The 22,996-nt window shown below is 43.6% G+C and overlaps 1 protein-coding gene across 2 annotated transcripts; it reads left to right on the plus strand.

The window, feature by feature from the left end:
* The first annotated feature begins 739 nt into the window (after positions 1-739).
* Positions 740-22,218, plus strand: LOC118368373 (serine/threonine-protein kinase PAK 6-like). Of its 2 annotated transcripts, none has more exons than XM_052496903.1 (8): positions 740-1,255; positions 10,027-10,274; positions 12,447-13,085; positions 16,612-16,745; positions 18,262-18,388; positions 18,481-18,606; positions 18,773-18,907; positions 19,207-22,218. In XM_052496903.1, exons 2-8 carry the CDS (start codon positions 10,071-10,073, stop codon positions 19,372-19,374), a joined length of 1,533 nt encoding a protein of 510 aa, XP_052352863.1. In that variant the 5' UTR covers positions 740-1,255; positions 10,027-10,070; the 3' UTR covers positions 19,375-22,218. The 2 variants fall into 2 exon arrangements, with proteins under 2 accessions (XP_052352863.1, XP_052352864.1); XM_052496904.1 differs by having other exon boundaries at positions 18,514-18,606.
* The last annotated feature ends 778 nt before the right edge of the window (positions 22,219-22,996 follow it).

A 22,996-nucleotide genomic window follows, 5' to 3' on the forward strand; every position in this document is an offset into this window, starting at 1 on the left:
GGACAGACCCAGTAGGCTGACCAATCAATATCAGCAATAACAGTGATGATAACAAAGACAACAGAGGGAGGGGGAACACATCTGCCAAGCCCCCTAGTGTTCAAATCTGTATAATTGTTATGCAAATTTGCTGAGTCAAGCCTTTTACTTGGGTTTATTTGATGTGGGGTAAAATAACTTTATATTTGGTTGTTGTAGAGCTCATGCACAAGTATTTTTTAATCAAAAGACCATGTATTAGTGTCCTAAATCTTATTAGTCTTGCAGGCTATTTCTGCTATGTATTTCATTTTCTTATTGTTGTGTTTTTTGTTGTTGCTATAATCATTCTCCTTAATTCCAGATATCTTTTGTTAGAGAAAAAACACTCTGTTATCCCCGACCCTGCATCTGTTAACCAGGCAGGGAGAAAAGGCACCTTGGGTTACTGTTCTAATATCACCCCCCTCCCCACCCCAGAAGGAAAGGGGGACCAGATGGATGAAAGGTATCCCAGGTTGTGTGTACAGCAGCTCTACCTCCCTTTCAGTCATTGGAAACAAGCCTAAAGAGACACACACACAGCACGCTGCTATCAACTTAGGGCCACTGCAAAGACAACCCAATGAGAGGGTGGGAGGTGATAAAGAGAGCGAGAGAGAGAGTAGGAGGGGATGTGTGTGTGTGTGAGAGAGCGAGAGAGAGAGAGAGAGAGAGAGAGAGAGAGAGAGAGAGAGAGAGAGAGAGAGGGGGAGGGAGGGAAGGAACTCTGCATGGCTGTGATATTCTCGCATCTTGGATGGGGCTTTTCCTTTGGTTTTGCCCCTGTCACTGGCCACCCTGTGTCCCCAGGAGCAGGCAGCGGTATAGCGGTGCACGGACGAGTTGTTAGCCACGGAGGGAGCTGGGGATGAATCATCCCCAACAAAGAGCTTTCGAGATGGCAGAGTGTGTTTCTGCCTGGAGGGAGGAATGCATCAGGCTTTCTCAAGCAAGCAGCAGCCTGCAGTGTGCGTCTGCTTGAGAGCCAGCCCTCCTCGACGGTGTGTGTGTGTGTGTGTGTGTGTGTGTGTGTGTGTGTGTGTGTGTGTGTGTGTGTGTGTGTGTGTGTGTGTGTGTGTGTGTGTGTGTGTGTGTGTGTGTGTGTGTGTGTGTGTGCAAGAGTGTGGGGGTTTGTGTGAGGGAGTGTGTATAACAAGTGTGTGTATATGTGTGTGCTCACTCTTGCACTCTTCCCTTCCTGGAGGAGAGGCTCTCCTCTTCAGCGATCGGCAAGGTAAGGAGACTGATGGGTTTTTTTTTTCCACTAATGAATCCCTACGCACACCCTGTGTATTCCATCTGGGAAGTGGGGATGGGGGCATGAGGCAGAAAAAGAGGCTTAGCTCCATTGATAATGAACAAGGTAGTGTGTATCTATGTGTGTGTGTGCGGTGTCGGAAGGCAACAGCGGTGGTGGAGGAGATCAGAGAGAGAGAGAGAGAGAGAGAGAGAGAGAGAGAGAGAGAGAGAGAGAGAGAGAGAGAGAGAGAACAGGATGCAGTAAGCCCAGGTGGTAATAAGGGAGAGAAGAAAAGACTGACTGAAAGGCTGCTTTCACCTGCTCGTCCTCTCTCTCTCTCTCTCTCTCTCTCTCTCTCTCTCTCTCTCTCTCTCTCTCTCTCTCTCTCTCCTCAGCTTCTGTTGAAATGATCTCCCAGAGTGTCTGGTGAGCAAGCAGATACTTATGTGTTTTGACTGAGAATGAATCATGTTGAGACAGACAAAGCTATAGTATTCCATGCTCATTGCATGCATGCAGAATAAAGGTACTCATTGTTGTCCCTATGCATCTGTCCTTATCTGGGACTGTAAGCTGACTGTAAGCTGACTGAGGGATCCAGCTGCTGTATGTATAGTTATGCTTATGTGGATGCCGAGGGAGGGTAACAAACTGACGAGTGTGGGATTTGTTAGATAAACATGAGCTTTCTTCTTCTGCTCTGTGACATCATGCACAAAATGTGTTCCTTTAGTGTGCCAGGATGGTTGTAATGTACTGCTACGTGTTTGTAATCTGTGGAAGTGAGGATACAGAGAAGAATTGCTCAGCGAATAGCAGAGACCAAGTGGCAGACTGACAATTAACCACTCATGCCATTTTACAAGGTTTTATACTGTAGATTATATTACATTAATAGTCTACATCATACTAGTCTTGTTTTAAGTACTTACACCAAGGAGATAATATAATGGGATATAGTTTTCATGGGATTGCTGGTACGATCAACAACTTGACTAATCTCTGCTCTGGTTTATAACTGCCGTAGGTTGAAACTCTAACCACATGCCCTGAAGTTATACTGCCAATTATGCCTTAATCATACATGTTTGACTGCAGCAGTATGACATGCACCACTTACCTCTCACACCAGTAAATTAGTTGTGAGTAGTTGACCCCGTTTGACTCAGCTGAAAGGCCCCTCTGCACCTGCTGCACAGCACAGGGTTGCCTCTGTTAACTAGCAGGCTAATGGCCAGTTAGAACCATCAGACAGAGAAGCGCTGCTCTGGGACATCCTGGATCAACATATCTATAGAGCTCAGCTTCCCCAGACCAGGGATGGTTAGGAGTGGCAGAGGCTCCACTCCTAGGTGCTGGAGGATTAATTGAGGTTAATCAATAATCAGCACTCAGATAACCTGATCGGTCATTAATTAACCCTGTTCTATTTTTTGTAAGTGTGTTTAATTAGTTGGTGGTGGTGGTGGGGGGGGGTTCTACAGATTCTAGTTAACACTACACTTTGGACACTCTTTATACCACAGCCAGAGGTAACGGACACGCCATGTGTTTGTTTCTCAGGTTTCTCATTGATATTCAAGAAGGCCAGGTAGGGAGGGAGAGAAAGAGTATGTGAGAGGAGAGTTTTATGGAGCGCACAGAGCCAGGTGGACATATGCTAGCTGAGGGTGAGTGACATGTCATACACACTCGTGACTCCTCTTCTCACGTCATTACTTGTTTGGAACCCTTTTTTTTCTGTCCCTCGTTTTTCTAAAAGTTCACAGTCTAGCGCTGCCTCACATTGCTGTCAAGGCGATGACAAACGAGCTGGCCTGTCTCAGGTACAGCTGGGATGGTGACAGACGGACCCCATTGAGAAGCACACAGGTGCTGCCGAGACAGAGTTCCCATACTGGACCCTTAGCATACAGCCCAGCACTGTGCACATGTGGGCCTGCTGGAGGCAAGAGGAATGCTCGACTCACAGTCGTGTCTGCCAAGAGAGGAGAGGAGGAGAGGGAGAGGAGAGGAGAGGAGAGGAGAGGAGGAGAGGAGAGGAGAGGAGAGGAGAGGAGAGGAGAGGAGGCATTAAGAGTTTTCTGTGGCCACTGGCCATGAGATGTCAAACACTGAGGATTAGAACGCGACCGAGTAAAATTAGGACAGGATGCCCTGCAGTCACACTGTGTGATGAGACAGCGCCCATACTGGGTGACGGAAGAGGAACTGAGCTGCCGCAAATTGATAACATGGAGGGAAAACATATATTTTGTAATTTTGTCCCTTTCATAGGAAGAAGGGTGTACAGTAAAGATTGCTAGGGCGGAATTCTGCATCAATAAATTACACCCCTGAGAGGCCATTTGGCCTGTCTCATTGGACTAACCAGATTATATGTATTTATCTGCTGAGAGTCAGATTGTTTAAAGGACTGGTGGAAGCCAGTAAGTAGCATCTTTAATCAAACAGAGTGCAGGTCAGTACTGTACTTCACTTCCCTACTGCCTATAGGCCTCAGTGGAACAGTTATAAGTACTCTATACGGGGCTGGTAGAAGCGTTGGGCCAGTAACCGAAAGGTTGCTGTTTCGAATCCCCGAGCTGACAAGGCAGCCCCCCACACCTCTCTGGTTCAACTGACTAGATATCACCCTATGGCCGGGCGATTTGGGAGCTAGGACTTTTTAGAGCACTCATTTGGTACAGGCATGTGTCAGTAGCATCAAATCAAATCAAGTCAAAGTTTATTTGTCATGTGCGCCGAATACAACAGGTGTAGGTAGACCTTACAGTGAAATGCTTACTTACAGGCTCTAGCCAATGGTGCGGGAAAAAAGAAGGTATGTGTGTGTGTCTGTAGGTAAGTAAAGAAATAAAACAACAGTAAAAAGATATTTGAAAAAAAAGAGTAGCAAGGCTATATACAGACACCTGTTAGTAAGGCTTATTGAGGTAGTATTTACATGTAGGTATCGTTAAGTTGACTATGCATATATGATGAACAGAGAGTAGCAGAAGAGTAAAAAGAGGGGTTGGCGGGTGGTGGGACACAATGCAGATAGCCCGGTTAGCCAATGTGCGGGAGCACTGGTTGGTCGGGCCAATTTAGTTAGTATGTACATGAATGTATAGTTAAAGTGACTATGCATATAAGATAGTAGAGAGTAGCAGCAGCGTAAAAGAAGGGTTGGGGGGGACGGCACACAATGCAAAAAGTCTGGGTAACCATTCGGTTAACTGTTCAGGAGTCTTATGGCTTGGGGGTAAAAACTGTTGAGAAGCCTTTTTGTCCTAGACTTGGCACTCCGGTACCGCTTGCCATGCGGTAGTAGAGAGAACAGTCTATGACTGGGGTGGCTGGGGTCTTTGACAATTTTTAGGGCCTTCCTCTGACACCGCCTGGTGTAGATGTCCTGGATGGCAGGCAGCTTTGCCCCAGTGATGTACTGCGCCGTACACACTACCCTCTGAAGTGCCTTGCTGTCGGAGGCCGAGCAATTGCCCTACCAGGCAGTGATGCAACCGGTCAGGATGCTCTCGATGTTGCAGCTGTAAAACCTTTTGAGGATCTCAGGACCCATGCCAAATCTCTTTAGTTTCCTGAGGGGGAATAGGCTTTGTCGTGCCCTCTTCACGACTGTCTTGGTGTGTTTGTACCAATCTAGTTTGTTGTTGATGTGGACACCAAGGAATTTGAAGCTCTCAACCTGCTCCACTGCAGCCCCGTCGATGAGAATGGGGACGTGCTCGGTGCTCCTTTTCCTGTAGTCCACAATCATCTCCTTAGTCTTGGTTACGTTGAGGGATAGGTTCTTATTCTGGTACCACCCAGCCAGGTCTCTGACCTCCTCCCTATAGGCTGTCTCGTCATTGTCGGTGATCAGGCCTACCACTGTTGTGTCGTCAGCAAACTTAATGATGGTATTGGAGTCGTGCCTGGCCATGCAGTCGTGGGTGAACAGGGAGTACAGGAGGGAACTGAGCACGCATCCCTGGGGAGCTCCAGTGTTGAGGATTAGCGGAGGCACTGGAGGCATACAGGGAGAATAGCACACCAGGGCTTACGACTTGAGATGTGCTGTTTACAGTGTCATTATGTCAAGGTGCTTGGGGTAGATAAGAGCTAGCTTTTACTTTACATCACTCTGTTAGTGTTTCATCGACTCTGGCCTAGTGGAGAACTAAGCCATTTTCTCTCACACTTACTGGGCCTGGAGAATCTGTGCCAATCTAATTCAGGCAGAATGATGTATATTCTCTGTCAAGCTCCCTGTCCCCTTCTCAAATCCCTCCTATTATGGCTTTTTTTTTTTTACAGCCATTGAAGCCAGTCAACGTTGACATATAAAAGACATTGAGTCTCTTGGTGATGAGGAAGGAGGACAACACGTGGCGAGGTTCCAACTCAAAGAGAGATAAACTAAGACATCAAAAGACCCCCCCACACACACACACCTTTCTCTCTCTTTGGACTATTCCTCCACTCCATACTGTCAATATTCAGCCAAAAGTTATGTGCAGTCATGCACTGTTTCTACCCTAGAAGTTAAAACAGCGCAAAGTTGTAGGATAAGGACATTTCTTAATTTCTGAAACGAATTTCTTAGTCACTCAAGGAAAAGAAAACTAAGAACATGATGGAAAAGCTTTCAGTTTCCTTTAAAAAAACAGAATTTCAGTGATTTGATGCAGTTCTGACTTGCATACTTAACAGAAGTTTGGAGCCTGCAAGGGCAGATGACCTAGTTCAGTGAGTTTTGCATACTCACTTTTCCAGAATATTCTTCTGTTTTAGAGCTTTACTTTAATAAACTACAGTGTCTAATGAATGTGGTTCATGGTCTAGCCCCAGGGTACATAGCTAGCTTCTCCCAAGTGTGGTCTTTATTTGAGCTTGGCGATATAACAATATGTTTCTTCTTGTTTGTTATATGCTGTTGTTGTACCACTGTCTAGATCCTAAACCACTTTTGGATGTATATAATTTATCTCCTATTATATGATGCACTGTGGTGTAGAGTGCTGTACCCTCTCCTGTAACAGCTCATGTTATACTGAGTAACGGTAACATGATGATTGAGGCCATCAGCAAAGAAACCCCATTTCCCTCTATGAGGAAGGTCTGCCCCCAGTGACTCTACAGTCACACTCCGGCAACGAGTAACTTAGTGCAGGTTCTATAGTGTGTCTCCCCTTTCATTTGCTTGCACACCACTTGCATGATATACCAGACCACTTACTAATGAAATATACATGGAGGGAGTATGTCTTTATGTGTCATAAGAATCCAGTCTGATTACACCTTTTAAACGTTTAAATTAAAACAATAATCATCACCCTATTGCGTGTTGACTCAGCTCTGTTATTGCCACTAGAAGTGACTCTTTAGACAGGCATGGCTACTGAAGGAAAGGGCAGCATCAACCACAATCATAAACACTGCAATTGTGCCGTCCAGTCACGTCCAGTTCTTGTGTACCTTTATCCTTCTCTCAGTGTGTGTGTGTGTGTGTGTGTGTGTGTGTGTGTGTGTGTGTGTGTGTGTGTGTGTGTGTGTGTGTGTGTGTGTGTGTGTGTGTGTGTGTGTACTGAAAAAACATACCCCTCCACCTCCACCCCCCTTGAGAGGCAATGCAGTCTCATTACACTCAAAGGGCAAAACGGGCATCATAATGAAGCTCATAGAATAGAAATCTCTGAGCCCACACCACCGCACTGCAGAGTCCAAAACAGCAGTTAAGACCTTGATGGTATCTATGCCACGGCACAGGTCTAGCTGTGTAATTCAGCCCTGGATTATTAATGCATTGACAAACACAAAAAGAGGATAACCTTCTGTCCCATCTCCCACCCACACCTCACAATTTGACACATATTTTGTGAACAACAAACGTGCGTCAGCACTCGTGGGAGAAACTGTGTCCTAAAATTGGATCACAGGAGGGCTGAACACGCTACTGATCTTACAAGCATAGTAACCTTCATCCTCCCTACATCAGTGCAAGCCTGCCAAAAAGGATGGAAAGTCAATCAGGATGAAATTCACTTAAGCTTGGTGGACTCACATCCAGCAAATCCAATACCTCTCGTATCTCTCTATATCTCGCTATCTCTATATCCCCTTCTAAGAATATGTTAAGGGGAGCATACGCCCCCCATCACTAGTCCTGTCCTCTATGGGTTTGGATTGATGGGATAACTGAGAGTCTTGTCTGCCTGTTAAAGCTGCTCACAGGGTGGTATGGCTGTTTTTAGATCTAGAGATGGGCATTGGGTGTGAAGGCATGTTTGCGCTCTAAGGTATGTTGTTTACAGGGACACTGACACATTCTGGAATTATAGGCTGTCTGTTTTTAAAAACCAGGGTTGTAATTCATACAACTTAGAGGAGTGATTATTGATCAGACTGTACTACAAGAGTAAGTATGTTTTCTAACGTTAAGTAGGCCAGTATGCCTGGTAAAGATTTTAGCATGTGTCCCTTTGAAAAGTGATTTTGAACAATTGATGGCTCTGAACCATCCATCTTTAAAAATCAGTTGTGAAAGGGACGCATGATTGGTTCTGTGTTCATGGCAGGTATTTGGATCTATGCTATGTTTGCACGTGTGTTCATGGAGTTGGAAATAAATCAACAAGTGTAGCACAATTTAGAATGACCTCATCCTCTATGGCTTCTGATATCCTTGACAGCATGTGGCCAAGTTTTGCTTCAGCACTTAGATAGATAGATAGATAGATTCAAGGCAAGCTGCTGAGGCATGGGGTCAAGTCCCTGTAGGTCAGAAGTATGTGACCAGAAACCGTTATTATAGCAGCTGCAAGTTCAACTCTGCGTGCATATACTGTATATAAAGTATTTTCCTATGGGCTGAAATGAAAGATATTGTTATCTGAACAGTCATTAGCTTAGTGGATTCTGATATGTCGATGTAAGGGCAGAAGCCTGTGATCACAACTTGTAAATCATCTACTTTTCAATTCATTTTGTTGAGAATGAATCAAGATGCTGTGTTTTTATTTGTGTCCAATTACTTGGTTCTTTACTTTGTAACTCCCATTTATTCTGAAAGGGGCCGCATAGAAGGGATATAGGGATGTGTAATGTTGTGTTTGTAATCTGCAGTTCTGCAAAGCGAGGATGCCTGATAGAGTAGCAGCACACAGCACACAGCACAGAGCACTGAGAGCAGCCATTCTGTTTGTGATGGTATCATCCCATTATCACTGGCACCGGATGACGGTAGTAGCTTACATTTCACTCATGAGTAAATATTGATAGATCTGATTGTACAGGAAACACAAGAGCCGTGTGTAAATATTTGGCTCAGTAGTGCCAACATCTGCAAATGCACAGTTCTGAACAGACACAGAACTAGAGAACCAGGCAAATGGAGCGAAAAAACAGTAATGTACTTTCTCGTTATTTCAAACCTTTCTTTTTAATCGAACTCAAAAGACAAACACTCCTTAAAAGCCTTTTCGTGTTTTAGAGTGAAAAACAAGGTCCCCGTCTACAACCACAGTCAGGTCTACCCTGCTCTGTGGTCCCCGCTCTATCCTCAAGCCCACCCACCCCACCTCCTGCCAGTCTCCCTCACGCTATAGTGTCCCTGTCAGAATTAAATTCCTTCCCAGCTCCACATTACGTACATAGGGAGAGCACAGAATGATACACTTATGCAACACTTAGCATATTAACCTTCTGTTTGAATTATCCTTGGAGGGGGAGATTGGGATTGTAGAGTGTGGGAGGGGAGGGGAGGCTGCCAGTGTGATGGCCTGCTGAGTTATAGAATGCCGTAGTAGTGATTTCCTAAACTCCCACTGTGTCACAATGCATCATGGGAGATGAGCCATGTTCAACTGAAGGCACATTTGTTGTGTTACATATGACAACGTCATTAGCGTGTCATGCCAGCTTGTTACAGTGGGCCACCGGCCATGTTCCCATTTGATGATCTCGCAAACATCCACCAGCTTTCAACAAAACATGTTCTCCAACAGCACTCTATCAACGAGCAGCTCGAATGCACTATTATATTTTCAAGAATATACGCACGCATAAATGTGGGTGAATTCTATCCTAGTACCGCTAAGGACATTAGATGTAATGTAATTGATAACTGTCTTTGTGGTAGGTACACATGAGAGACATGACAGCAGTGTCCTTGGCTTACACTATACCACTCCACTGTCAGTGCAGAGGGCTTTATATCTAAAGCTTGAGTGGTTACTTTCCCTACAAGCCAGAAAAATTCATGCTCCTTCATTAGCATTGGAATGGGGATGGGGTTATAGTGGGCAAACTGTAGCATAGTGGGTAGACTTTTAGTGTGTTTTCTTCCCTCTAATGCTCTGAAAGCCTGTGGGCTCTGGCGAGGCCGGCTGTGTGCTCGTAAGTAAAAGGGCACAGAGAATGAAAAAGCCTTAATTGACCAGATATCCTTCATTACACACAGGCTTACAAACCCAATGCACTCTGTTCCCCTAAGACAAGTTCTGAAGCACAAAGGCCAGTGACAGACAGAAAGCCAGTCTGGAAGATGGAAAATGTTTTTTAGACAGATAGATTTGAGTTTATTCACTTGTATTTTGATTTCTGGGAACGTACTGCATCTGATGATGGCTTAGTCACTTCGGGGTACACATTGATGGATAATAAGCTGTTCATAGATTAAAGGAGCTGTACGTGACTGTATCAATGGTATGAACAGTACAGTAGATGTTAAGTGTGCTGCAGATTTAGGAACATGTTATATATATTTCTTGTCTATGCAGGGCCATCTTGAATTTGTCAAGCTGTCACTTTTCTGGACCTGACAATGTTTCGTAAGAAGAAAAAGAAGAGGCCAGAGATCTCAGCACCAAAGAACTTTGAGCACCGGGTGCACACCTCTTTTGATGCTAAACGAGGCTGCTTCGTGGGCCTGCCAACCCAATGGCACAGTTTGATAGAGAACCTCCGCAGGCCCAAGCCTATGGTGGACCCCTCCCGGATCACCCCAGTTGAGCTCAATCCAAAGAAGGTACTGGGCCTTATTCTCAGCCCAACTGGCTGTATGCACTGGGTGTCTTTTTCTCTTGATGTATTTTCCAACAGATTAAAAAGAGTTGAAAATGTATAGGATTTTATTTCTGAGAATATTCCAGTATTAGTGAGCCTCAAAGCCCTCCATCTAAAGCGTTTATAGCAGAGGCTTTCTTACTACAGTACAGAGTCCTTTACTGCAGCAGAGCACTGTGGTGGTCAACACTTTGCTGTTCTCCCTGTCATATTGCTTTCTTATCTATCACAGGGCTCAGCTAATGACCCTGCTGTGTACACTGACTGTACAACATGAATCCTCGGAGGGCTCCAAGATTTATTACTCAATGCAGGCAATTAATAACGATCCATGGTGCCTTCCCATAGATGTCACGCTGAGGAATAGAAAGTGCAGGTACAGCAATGGAAATGCCAGTGAGCGATAAAGCCTTCAAATCGAAGGATTTCTGCGCTAGACTGAATGCTCGTGCCGATATGCCCCTTAGAAAAACATAACACATTTTTATTACCACCAGTGGATAAGTTTGAGCTTTGCATTTCAGAATCTCCTCGTCAGCTTATGAAGCAGAGTCATGGTTTTAATGGGATCATCGGGATTGGATTGGTAGTACAGAGGAGTCTTGTGTTCTGTAAATTATGTAGCCTGCATGGCAGAGGCAAAGGTTGGAGAGGTTACATGAAACATGATCACATTTGCTACATTTGAACAATAATGATGCATTCTGTCCTTTGTAAAGGGTATGCAGTGGGATGTGAATTAGTCTTCAGGTGTGTAGATCTACACGCATGAGTGCGCTGGGTGGAGTCAGACATTTTAGAGCAACACGTGCACCTTTGGGTAACCTGATCCCTCACCCATCCCAAATAGCAACATTCATCAAGGGGTGACAGAGGTTTTCTTGTTGTCTTCTCATTTCTTGTGAAAGCAAAAGAAGAGTCTGGCTTGTCTTGTCTTCCCCTGCTGGCAAGTTGGCTAAACACTGCGAGCTAGCTAGCCTTTTAGCTTCCCACATCTCATGTGAAATAATCTGATGTATAATTAAATAATATGCCCTGTGAAATATTCTTATAGTTCCCAGTGTAACCTACAACAATATCCCAATTTGCTATGCTGCTTCAATGTATTCACTCCCATATCATCTAAAAAATATAACGTCAAACTTTTTTTGTCACAGAGAAGAAGAAACAAGCACTGCTTTTACATTTTCAAATAGCCTAGAATAAAGTTATCACTTCTAAACAAAATACCTTTTTGTGCGGGATTCTAATAAGGCTTTAATGTTGTTTGGTTTATTGTTTGAATAGTCGCTGAGATTATATGTTACTTATCAATGCAAAATAGGTTACTTTGATACATAGCCTACAGATCAGACCAACAAACCATGCGAGCTTCAACGCTGCCCCCATGGCTATACAGCGCTTTACAATGTTCATGTGGTGTGGCACGGGAGTACGTAGAATGTCGGAATGCACTACAAGGAGCCACCCCTTTTGTGACAAAAGAAAACGACATTGTGACACGGGGTCTGTCTTCATAGGGTATAAATAGCCACCTGTGCAGCTGTGAGAGCAGACTAGAGCACCATACCAAAGACAGACACATGGAAGACTCTCATAACAGTGAACATTACTTTTCTTTACCCAGAGATTGAGTAATCAGCCAATGGGCCTATTCTCTGATATGTTAAACTGAAAGGGCCTTCTGCCAATGCATTTTTAAGTCTGTGTCATCTTCTTCTGTCAGGGCAAGTTAATGCTCTTTCTCTATGCCACTGTGATGGGTGCTGCTAGATATTTTACTTGTCAGAAAGAATCTGTCAGCTTTTACCGTTTTTATACAAACCTCATTACAAAATGGAAGCGCCTGCATACAGGCCAAAATATGAAATCACCATCTATGCTACAAAATAAATATGCAATATGTAGATATGTCCTTCCAACATATTGCCAGCAAAACTAACTGGGAAAACGAGTTAAGTCTGGATTTTTGAAGAATGCCAAAACTTCCCTTTCAGACTCAGAGTTCTAAAAATAATCTTCCAGCGACAGTTGTGTCACCCTCTTTATTCCACACCCAAATGCACAGGCCTCTCAGTATGTTATGATCATTCCAGTCAATGTGGTTGGCTGAACATAACTCCTCTCCTTTCAGACCATTGTGCGTGGGAGTATGATCGGCCATGGAGACTACATCTCAGCCATGATCTCCGACATGAGCAGGCTGTCCGTGACCAGCTCCAACTCCCTAAGGAAGAGCAGCCCTTCAGGCAGGAAGAGGGCCCAGTCCCTTGGCAGGCTGGGGGAGGTGAAGGAGGGGGACACCTACCAGTATGAAGACCTGGGAGAGGATGACATGGAGCAGCAGCAGTGGAGGGACAGGGCTCATAACATCCACAGTGAGAGTGGGATGCCCCAAATGGGCATGAAGAAGAGCATCACCCTGCAGCCCAATGGGGATCTTCCCAGGGCTAAGTCCACCTACGAGGTGAGTGTCAGCTCTCTGGAGGGACCCCCGGTTCCATCCCAACCCATACAGCTGCCTATTAAAGGGGCTTATATCAGCTGTGAGGTGGGCAGTCCCACAGAGAGACTGATGGTGAGGAGAGATTTCCAGGTGCCGAGGGTTATGCCACACAACCAGAGGCCCTTCTCATGCTTCTACAACCCAGCCATGGCTGTCCAGCAGCCCCATCCTGACCATGGGCGTCACCCCCCTCCGGAGTACCGCACCAACCTCTACATCCACTCACATAACAGCCCTAGCAGGCCATACTCCTCCTACGACCTGAAGGTAAGCATGTCACTTCATCATTATCTCTCATCTCTATTTTAGATGTACATTGTCATAGCTTAGCTGATGTAATCAACTATGATATATTATTTACAGACATACGTCAACCAATTTGACATTGGCCAGTAATGGCTGGCTCGTGGTAATGGCTGGAGAGGAATATGTATCAAATCCATCAAACACATGGTTTCCATGTGTTTGATGCCATTCCATTTGCTAATTTCGGGCATTATTATGAGCTGTTCTCCCCTCAACAGCCTCGTGTGCTGTGGTATATACAGCAATTAACACCTTTACTTGTTGAAAACCCTGTGCATATAATGGACAGGGAGCTACTTCATAGACAGTTTTTTAGGTGAAACATTTATAGAAAACACTTGTAGAGCCCATAGCTCCTCTCCGTCTTACAGCAGACTGCATCACTGTATTCTACAGTCGATTGCTCAATTAATGCTGTTGTTTTTTCAGAGGTGCTAAAATGTGATTTGTGACTTTATTGCTTGAATGTGCTTGTAAATGTTGAGAGATGCTATGTTTAGCAAGATCTCAAGGGTACATTGAGGTACCTAAAGGTGTAGGATCTTAAGTTGACCTATATTATCACAGCAAAATAATCCTGCAGCAACAGGATTTGAACGTTAAGTCCATAATGTTGCTTGATCGGTGGTTAGGCTATTCACTGGCAAAAAGTAGGCTTCATGAAAAGAGGAAAAATTCTCAGCAACAAAAGAGTGATCAAATTAAGATCCTATATCTGAATGGCGTTTTAGCAAGGGGCGTACCAGGTGAAGTGAATGCATAGTGTGAGAGTAAAGCACTGTTATTTACATCCAGTAATAAAGCAGGGGAGGGACCTTGGGAAGACAGCCAACTCTCTCTCTCTTACTCTCTCATCATCCAGGCAGAGTCGGCTCTGAGGCACCACCAGTCAGGCTTCCTACCCAGCACCCCCAGCAGTCCCTTCATGAGTGGCATCAGACCCCACAGGACGGTGCGCTCCTCAGCCAGCTACACCCTGGGACTGTCTCCCAACATGGGCCTGAGACTCAATGGCCCTGACCCTTTTTGAGACACTCAGGGTGCCCTAATGCTCCCTTCCCCAGGCAGGACAGCCCCTCCCAGCCCCGGCCCTCCCCCACTGGCTCCCTGGCCACCAGCCCCCCAGGCACATGCTCCCCTGCTTTCAGACCCCCTCAGCACCCCCAGAGGCCGCCACCAGACCCCCCCAGGGTGACCCATGAACAGTTTAAGGCTGCCCTGCAGATGGTGGTAGACAAGGGGGACCCTCGGTCGTACCTGGAGAACTTTGTGAAGATTGGCGAAGGTTCGACGGGGGTGGTGTGTATCGCTCGGGAGAAACACAGTGGCAGGCAGGTGGCCGTGAAGATGATGGACCTGCGGAGACAACAGCGAAGAGAGCTGCTTTTCAACGAGGTATGAAGACCTCCAGTCAACACCATCCTTTATGACCCCCAAAACCTCACCCTAAATCACCAATAAATCACGTTGGATACATCATATACATACAGTACCAGTCAACAGTTTGGACACACCTACTCATTCCAGAGTTTTTCTTTGCTTTGAAAATGTTCTACATTGCAGAATAATAGTGAAGACATCAAAACTATGAAATAACACATATGGAATCATGTAGTAACCAAAAAAGTTGAACAAATCAAAATATATTTTATATTTGAGATTCTTCAAAGTAGCCACCCTTTGCTTTGATGAAAGCTTTGCACACTCTTGGCATTCTCTCAACCAGCTTCATGAGGTAGTCACCTGGAATGCATTTCAATTAACAGATGTGCCTTGTTAAAAGTTAATTTGTGGAATTTCATTCCTTCTTAAAATGTGTTTGAGCCAATCAGTTGTGTTGTAACAAGGTAGGGGTGGTATACAGAAGATATCCCTATTTGGTAAAATAACAAGTCCATATTATGTCAAATAAGCAAAGAGAAATGACAGTCCATCATTACTTTAAGACATGAAGATCAGTCATTAAGGAACATTTCAAGAACTTTGAAAGTTTCTTCAAGTGCAGTTGCAAAAACCACCAGTGTTATGATGAAACTGGCTCTTATGAGGACCGACACAGGAAAGGAAGACCCACAGTTACCTCTGCTGCAGAGGATAAGTTCATTAGAGTTAACAGCCTCAGAAATTTTAGCCCAATTAAATGCTTCACTGAGTTCAAGTAACAGACACATCTCAACATCAACAGTTCAGAGGAGACTGCGTGAATCAGGCCTTCATGGTCTAATTGCTGCACGGAAACTAGTAAAGGACATCAATAAGAAAAGACTTGCTTGGGTCAAGAAACACGAGCAAGGACCATAGACCGGTGGAAATCTGTCCTTTGATCTGATGAGTCCAAATTTGAGATTTTTGGTTCCAACCGCCGTGTCTTTGTGAGCAGCAGAGTAGGTGAACGGATGATCTCCGAATGTGTGGTTCCAACCATGAAGCATTGAGGACTAGGTGTGATTGTGTGAGGGTGCTTTGCTGGTGACACTGTCAGTGATTTATTTAGAATTCAAGGCACACATATTAACCAGAATGGCTACCACAGCATTCTGCAGCGATACCCCATCCCATCTTAGTGGGACTATAATTTGTTTTTCAACAGGACAATGACCCAACACACCTCCAGGCTGTGTAAGGGCTATTTGACAAAGAAGGAGATTGATGGAGTGCTGTATCAGATGACCTGGCCTCCACAATCATGCGCCCTCAGCCCAATTGAGATGGTTTGGGATGAGTTGGAACGTAGAATTAAGGAAAAGCAGTCAACAAGTTCTCAGCATATGTGGGAACTCCTTCAAGACTGTTGAAGCTGGTTGAGAGAATGCCAAGAGTATGCAAAGCTGTCAAGGCAAAGGGTGGCTAATTTGATAAATCTCACATATAAAATATATTTTGAATTGTTTTTGGTTACTACATGTGTTATTTCATAGTTTTGATGTCTTCACTATTATTCTACAATGTAGAACATAGCAACAATAAAGAAAAACCCTTGAATGAATAGGTGTGTCCAAACTTTTGACTGGTGCTGTATATCCTATCTTAATTTGATCTCTCTGTTGTCGCAGAAAATGTCCCTTCACAGCAGGAAATGCACATTGTAATGTATTCAAGATTTTAAAACGTTTCTAAAGTTTATAATTTACATTTTAAAATGTCAGACTTAATTTATCCTAAGAAAAAAATGATCACCCTCTACAGAAATGTCCATTAATTATAATCCACATAATAATTCACATTTCCTATTGGTGCAGGATTATTTTCTGGCTGTGAGAAACTGGTCAAATTAAGATACTATATCTGTAACAGAGCCCACCTGTTATCAATTGAAACTTCGGAGGCACATGCCCCCTTAGATCCAGCTAGTCCTTATTTTGTCCATCAGTTAGTTATTGTCCCTGACAATAATACCTGAAGACCCTATTTTGCCCATCAGTGCCAACTTGAAATCATTGGTAACCTTACGTGACACCTCTGTTATCAACTGTATGTATTTGTCCAGGTGGTGATCATGAGGGACTACCAGCACAGGAACGTGGTGGAGATGTTTAAGAGTGCCCTGGTGGAGGAGGAGCTCTGGGTCATCATGGAATACATAGAGGGTGGAGCACTAACCAACATCGTGTCTGAGACCAGGTATGGAGCACAGATAACACAGCACAGATCTGACCTACTACCCCATAAACAATTGGGGGCAAATTGTATTGAAGGAACAATGAAAAGTAAAATATAGTCATTTTTAAGAGACAAGAATTCAAAGACTTGTGACAGAATGATAAAGCAAAATTCCAGTCATGTCTTCAGTACCTATTTTCACCATTATGTGGTAGTGTGGTACTGACTGCTTGAGGGGACAGGCACCTAAGCACAGTTGCTTTCATTCTCACTGATACAAGAGCAAAACACTGTGTCCTCCTATGGGAAACTATAATCTGGTAACATAATTAGATTTGTGCATGTTGAAATGACGTGGTTAATTTAATTTGATCCAAAAACACGAATCAATCTATTGCTCCCATGCTGTTAAATATATCAGAAACTGTATGCATAAACAAATTGTCAATGCATATTAACACTACCTGTCAATGTATTTTAATTCCAAACTGAAAGTTGACACATTCTCACTATATAGATAGGAGTTTAACCCTAAAACCAGGTATCTAAGAGACATGGGGACAGAGTGCATTTCTATCTAGCCAGCTGACATATTAAAATGGTCCAGATGGAGTCTGCAATTTTCATTGGTTGTCAGAGTCCTAGATTAGTATTCGTTTTGATAGAACCGTCTGGAATAAGACGCCTTTGCTAAAATATACCTCCTTCATACTCCAATCCATCCCAAAATAAGTTTTGAAACAATCAATATCGTTCTGGAAGCCTTAAAGGAACAATCTGCGATTGCTACTTAATTTATTTTTTTACTTTTAAATGAATGATATATACCCATTGATTCTTTAAGAATATAACTAAGAATATAACTTAAAAAGAGAATAGTTCAACTGTCGTACCCCAACAGAACCCAAAATCTAAGCTTGTTTTACTCCATTTATTTGTCAAAATTACATTTCTAACAAACATTGTATAGCCTCAGAACATGGTCAAAACTATATATTTTTATATCATGGAGGCCAGTCCTTGCATGCATAGCTCTGTCTATGAACTTGAGAGCTCCAGCCCCATCCCTCAGCTATTTACCAGAAGAGTGGTGAGGAGCCTGATTTGTTATTTGAACTGCAGATGTGTGCTAAGGTATATATATATATATGCCATTTAGCAGACGCTTTTATCAGACGCTAGCAGACGCTTTTATCCAAAGCGACTTACAGTCATGTGTGCATACATTCTACGTATGGGTGGTCCCGGGGATCGAACCCACTACCCTGGCGTTACAAGCGCCATGCTCTACCAACTGAGCTACAGGACCACCTGTTACTGTTGTTACTGAGGAGTTTCTGAAACACAGTTGTTCAATGTTCAAAATCTCCTAGGCTATATATTCAAAATGCATAAACGTGATACTCTGAATGCACATAGTCATCTGAACCTCACCTATGCCACCATTAATTTATAGCATCACCTGGGTGACACAACAACAGCCATTCTGCAGTGCAGTTTTGAGTGTTGTGTGTATCTATGTCACTCCCCCATGCAGGCTGAGTGAGGAGCAGATAGCCACAGTGTGTGAGGCTGTGCTGCAAGCCCTGGCCTACCTTCACTCCCAGGGAGTCATCCACAGGGACATCAAGAGTGACTCCATACTGCTAACACTGGATGGGAGGGTAGGTCTTTTGAATTGAGTTGAGAGAGAACACACCTGTTCATGTATTCATAACTGTTGATCATTTAATTGTAATGCTCCTGTCCTGTACAGATCAAGCTGTCAGACTTTGGGTTCTGTGCACAGATCAGTAAGGACATTCCCAAGAGGAAGTCTTTAGTAGGAACACCCTACTGGATGGCTCCGGAGGTCATCTCTAAATCTCCATACAGCACTGAGGTGAGAAAGAAGATATTCAAAACGACTCTGTATCCTAACGAACTTTACAGGTATATTACTGCATACTAACTGTGTCCAAACAAATACTCATGATGTCCAGTATTCATGTGCATGTCAACACTGCTGATATCCAGTATACTGCGTACTGGTTTGTTGTGTCTGCCAGGTGGATGTGTGGTCTCTGGGCATCATGGTAGTTGAGATGGTGGATGGAGAGCCCCCCTACTTCAGTGAGACCCCCGTTGCAGCCATGAGAAGGCTGAGGGATGAGCCAGCTCCCACCGTACGGAACACAACCCAGGTCAGAGGTCAAACAGAACACATACAGCACATAGAGAGATACTCTCTTACACATGCACAGAAACACATATTTTCTCTATTTCAACATGTCTGCTGAGTGGTCCTTCTGTAGCTCAGTTGGTAGAGCATGGCGCTTGTAATGCCAGGGTAGTGGGTTCGACTCCCAGGACCACCCATACGTAGAATGTATGCACACATGACTGTAAGTCGCTTTGGATAAAAGCGTCTGCTAAATGGCATATATTATTATTATTATTATTATATTATTATTGCTGAATTAGCTTGGACTTTACACTATAGGTATCCCCGGTGTTGAAAGACTTCCTGAACCGTATGTTGACCCGGGACCCAGTGGAGAGGGCCAGCGCCACAGACCTGCTAGAACACCCCTTCCTCCTGCAGAGTGGCTCCCCGCAGTGCCTGGTGCCCCTGGTGGAGCAGTACCGCAAGCGCATGTCTCACTGCTGATCCCATGGTGGACCCTGATCCCTGATTACTACTGTACCCACCCTGAGTGTGATCTGCCCAGGTCCAACCCACCCAGCACCCACCCCAGTGTGGGAGCAGGACCAGAGAGCAGATCCAGACCCAGAGATCCTGGTGCTGTTACAGAGCTCATGGCATCAGGCCTGTAGGCTTGGTAAACAATGGCACAGCATGGGCCTAGAGACCTACTGTAAGAAGCACTTTAGCAGTGAGTTGGTGTAGTGAAACAGTAGCATGCAAACAAACAGTATTCCTAACTCATTTCAACAACGTCTGGTTCTACCTGTGATAGACAACATCCAATGGGATTCCTCCCGACACAACACCAATCTAGCCTTGGTACATTATATACAGACTTGAAATCCAAGGGAACTGTAAACTGCATTGTGAACTTTTACTGTAATTGAGCAGTTTCCCATTGTAGTGTTTGGATAATAGTGAATTTTCAGCTTGTGCTATAGACTCAAGTTATGGTAGCTCATGACTTGGAGAGAAGCTTGATGTTACATACCTCTACAACCATATGGGACACTGACTGAAGTTCACCTTGTCAGTAAACAATTTGCATGGCCAAATGAAGGCAGACCTGGCCTGATCAGAATGTTTAAAACATGCTACTATGAGAGACCTGCCGCCAGTATCACCATGACAAATGTGTAGATGAGGGGATGTCTGTTCGATTTTATTGTGCTCAAGGAATCATATTCCTTTTAATATTTATTCTATTTTGCTTTCCCGAAAAGTGTTGTGAATGGTTTGTAACGTGAAATTGCAAATAAATTTTCAGTTTAGAATATCAACTTGAAATGTAGCAGATGAACAAATAATGTAAATACATCCTGTATATTAGGACTTACTTGCAGAGCCACTGTACTTACACTACCGCTCAAAAGTTTGGGGTCACTTAGAAATGTCCTTGTTTTCCATGAAAACATACATGAAATGAGTTGCAAAATGAATAGGAAATACAGTCAAGACGTTGACAAGGTTATAAATAATGATTTGTAATAATTTGTAATAATTGTGTCCTTCAAACTTTGCTTTCGTCAAAGAAACCTCTATTTGCAGCAATTACAGCCCTGCAGGCTTTTGGCATTCCAGTTGTCAATTTGTTGAGGTAATCTGAAGAGATTTCACCTCATGCTTCCTGAAGCACCTCCCACAAATTGGATTGGCTTGATGGGCACTTCCTACATACCATACGGTCTAGCTGTTCCCACAACAGCTCAATAGGGTTGAGATCCGGTGACTGTGCTGGCCACTCCATTATAGACAGAATACCAGCTGACTTCTTCTTCCCTAAATAGTTCTTGCATCGTTTGGAGCTGTACTTTGGGTCATTGTCCTGTTGTAGGAGGAAATTGGCTCCAATTAAGCGCCGTCCACAGGGTATGGCATGTCGTTGCAAAATGGAGTCATAGCCTTCCTTATTCAAGATCCCTTTTACCCTGTACACATCTCCCACTTTACCAGCACCAAAGCACACCCAGACCATCACATTGCCTCCACCATGTTTGACAGACGGCGTCAAGCACCCCTCCACCATCTTCTCCTTTTTTCTGCATTTCACGAATGTTCTTCTTCGTGATCCGAATACCTCAAACTTAGATTAGTTTGTCCATAACACTTATTTCCCCATCTTCCTCTGTCTAGTGTCTGTGTTCTTTTGCCCATCTTAATCTTTTCTTTTTATTGGCCAGTCTGAGATGGCTTTTTTCTCGCAACTCTGCCTAGAAGGCCAGCATCCATGAGTCGCCGCTTCACTGTTGACATTGAGACTGGTGTTTTGCAGGTACTATTTAACGAAGCTGCCAGGTGAGGACTTGTGAAGCATCTGTTTCTCAAACTAGACGCTCTAATGTACTTGTTCTCTTGCTCAGTTGTGCATCGGGGCCTCACAGTCCTCTTTCTATTCTGGTTAGAGACAGTTTGCGCTGTTCTGTGAAGGGAGTAGTACACAGCATTGACAAGATCTTCAGTTTCTTGGCAATTTCTCGCATGGAATAGCCTTCATTTCTCAGAACAAGAGTAGACTGACGAGTTTCAGAAGAAAGTACTTTGTTTCTGGCCATTTTGAGCCTGTAATCGAACCCACAAATGCTGATGGTCCAGATACTCAACTATTCTAAAGAAGGCCAGTTGTATTGCATCTTTAATCAGAACAACAGTTTTCAGCTGTGCTAACATAATTGCAAAAGGGTTATCTGATGATCAATTAGCCTTTTAAAACGATAAACTTGGATTAGCTAACACAACGTGCCATTGGAACACAGGAGTGATAGTTGCTGATAATGGGCCTCTGTATGCCTGTGTATATATTCCATAAAAAATCAGCCGTTTCCAGCTACAATAGTCATTTACAACATTAACAATGTCTACACTGTATTTCTGATCAATTTGATGTTATTTTAATGGACAAATAAAAGTGCTTTCAAGACAAGGACATTTCTAAGTGACTCCAAACTTTTGAACGGTAGTGTATATGGTATGAATTTAACTTAATTTTTTAAAGTGTGTGTTTATGCCTGGATGCTGTTTTAGTGTTTGCCTCAACCATCCCTTCCACTGTGTTGCAACCAACTTTTTAAACTACAGAATGTGTGTGTTGCTACAGAAAATGTATGCGTGACAGCATTTGCATTGGTTTGCAAAGATAAAGCACACAGGCTTGGCATGTGATGCTGAAGAACGTCCACCAGCTAAGAACACCTTGCACATTGTCTTTGTATTCTTACCAGTGATACAATATATTTAATGTATTTGTATTTCTATGTAGGACATTTATGACATTTTGTAAAAATCAATAAATAATGCATATTAACTCTTGATCTTGATCAACTAACCACTGCTATTTATTAACTAATCACTGCTATTTATCAACTAATCAATGCTATTTATCAACGAACCACCGCTATTTTGTTCCAATTGAGTTTGATGTTTAATGTCCCCTTTCACACAAGAGCATCTTTCTCTCTCTCTCTCTCTCTCTACTCTACGTCAAAGATAATATAAAATGCAGAAATTAGAATTCTGTCACATTTGGAAATATTTGTATAAATGTATTACAATTCATATAGCATAGCCTGTGCATATTAACAACATTATTCACTATAAATAAGTTTACATTATAATTAGAATATACACCACATATTTCAATAATAGTGTAATATATTATTATTTTGTCAGATAAAAGCAACATTGCCATTATTACGATTTGTGCAAATAGCACATGATTTGAATCTACAGACAAGGCATTGGAATATATTCCTTAGTTACCATACTGTTTGAACATGTGGAATCTAAAGTGCTTTATCAAATGGACCGCCTCTAATTTTCCAAATTGAACAGTCAGTTTTCCTTTTACTCGAGGGAGACACTGCTCTCAAATTCACACTTCAACCCGCTGATGCTGTCCCACTTGGCTGACTGTAAACCTGGTGTTTTGAGAAAAGGGAAAGGTTTATCTCAGGACATCCTCCCTCTGCCCTGTGAGGAACCGGAGGAACAGTTATTTACCAGCCCCATGAACTTAGGGGTGGTGAATCGGTGCAGTAATTTGGTCCCCAGCCTGGTGAACCCTGGGGGACTGACAGGAATCTCCGAC

Source organism: Oncorhynchus keta, chromosome 35 (genome assembly GCF_023373465.1).
Source record: "Oncorhynchus keta strain PuntledgeMale-10-30-2019 chromosome 35, Oket_V2, whole genome shotgun sequence".
Taxonomy (NCBI): domain Eukaryota; kingdom Metazoa; phylum Chordata; class Actinopteri; order Salmoniformes; family Salmonidae; genus Oncorhynchus; species Oncorhynchus keta.

Coding starts and splice junctions, on each gene's coding strand:
- LOC118368373 (XM_052496903.1), top strand. CDS start 10,071: ATGTTTCGTAAGAAGAAAAAGAAGAGGCCAGAGATCTCAGCACCAAAG. Junction 10,275..12,446: donor TTGAGCTCAATCCAAAGAAG/GTACTGGGCCTT, acceptor CTCTCCTTTCAG/ACCATTGTGCGTGGGAGTAT. Junction 18,908..19,206: donor CCGTACGGAACACAACCCAG/GTCAGAGGTCAA, acceptor TTTACACTATAG/GTATCCCCGGTGTTGAAAGA.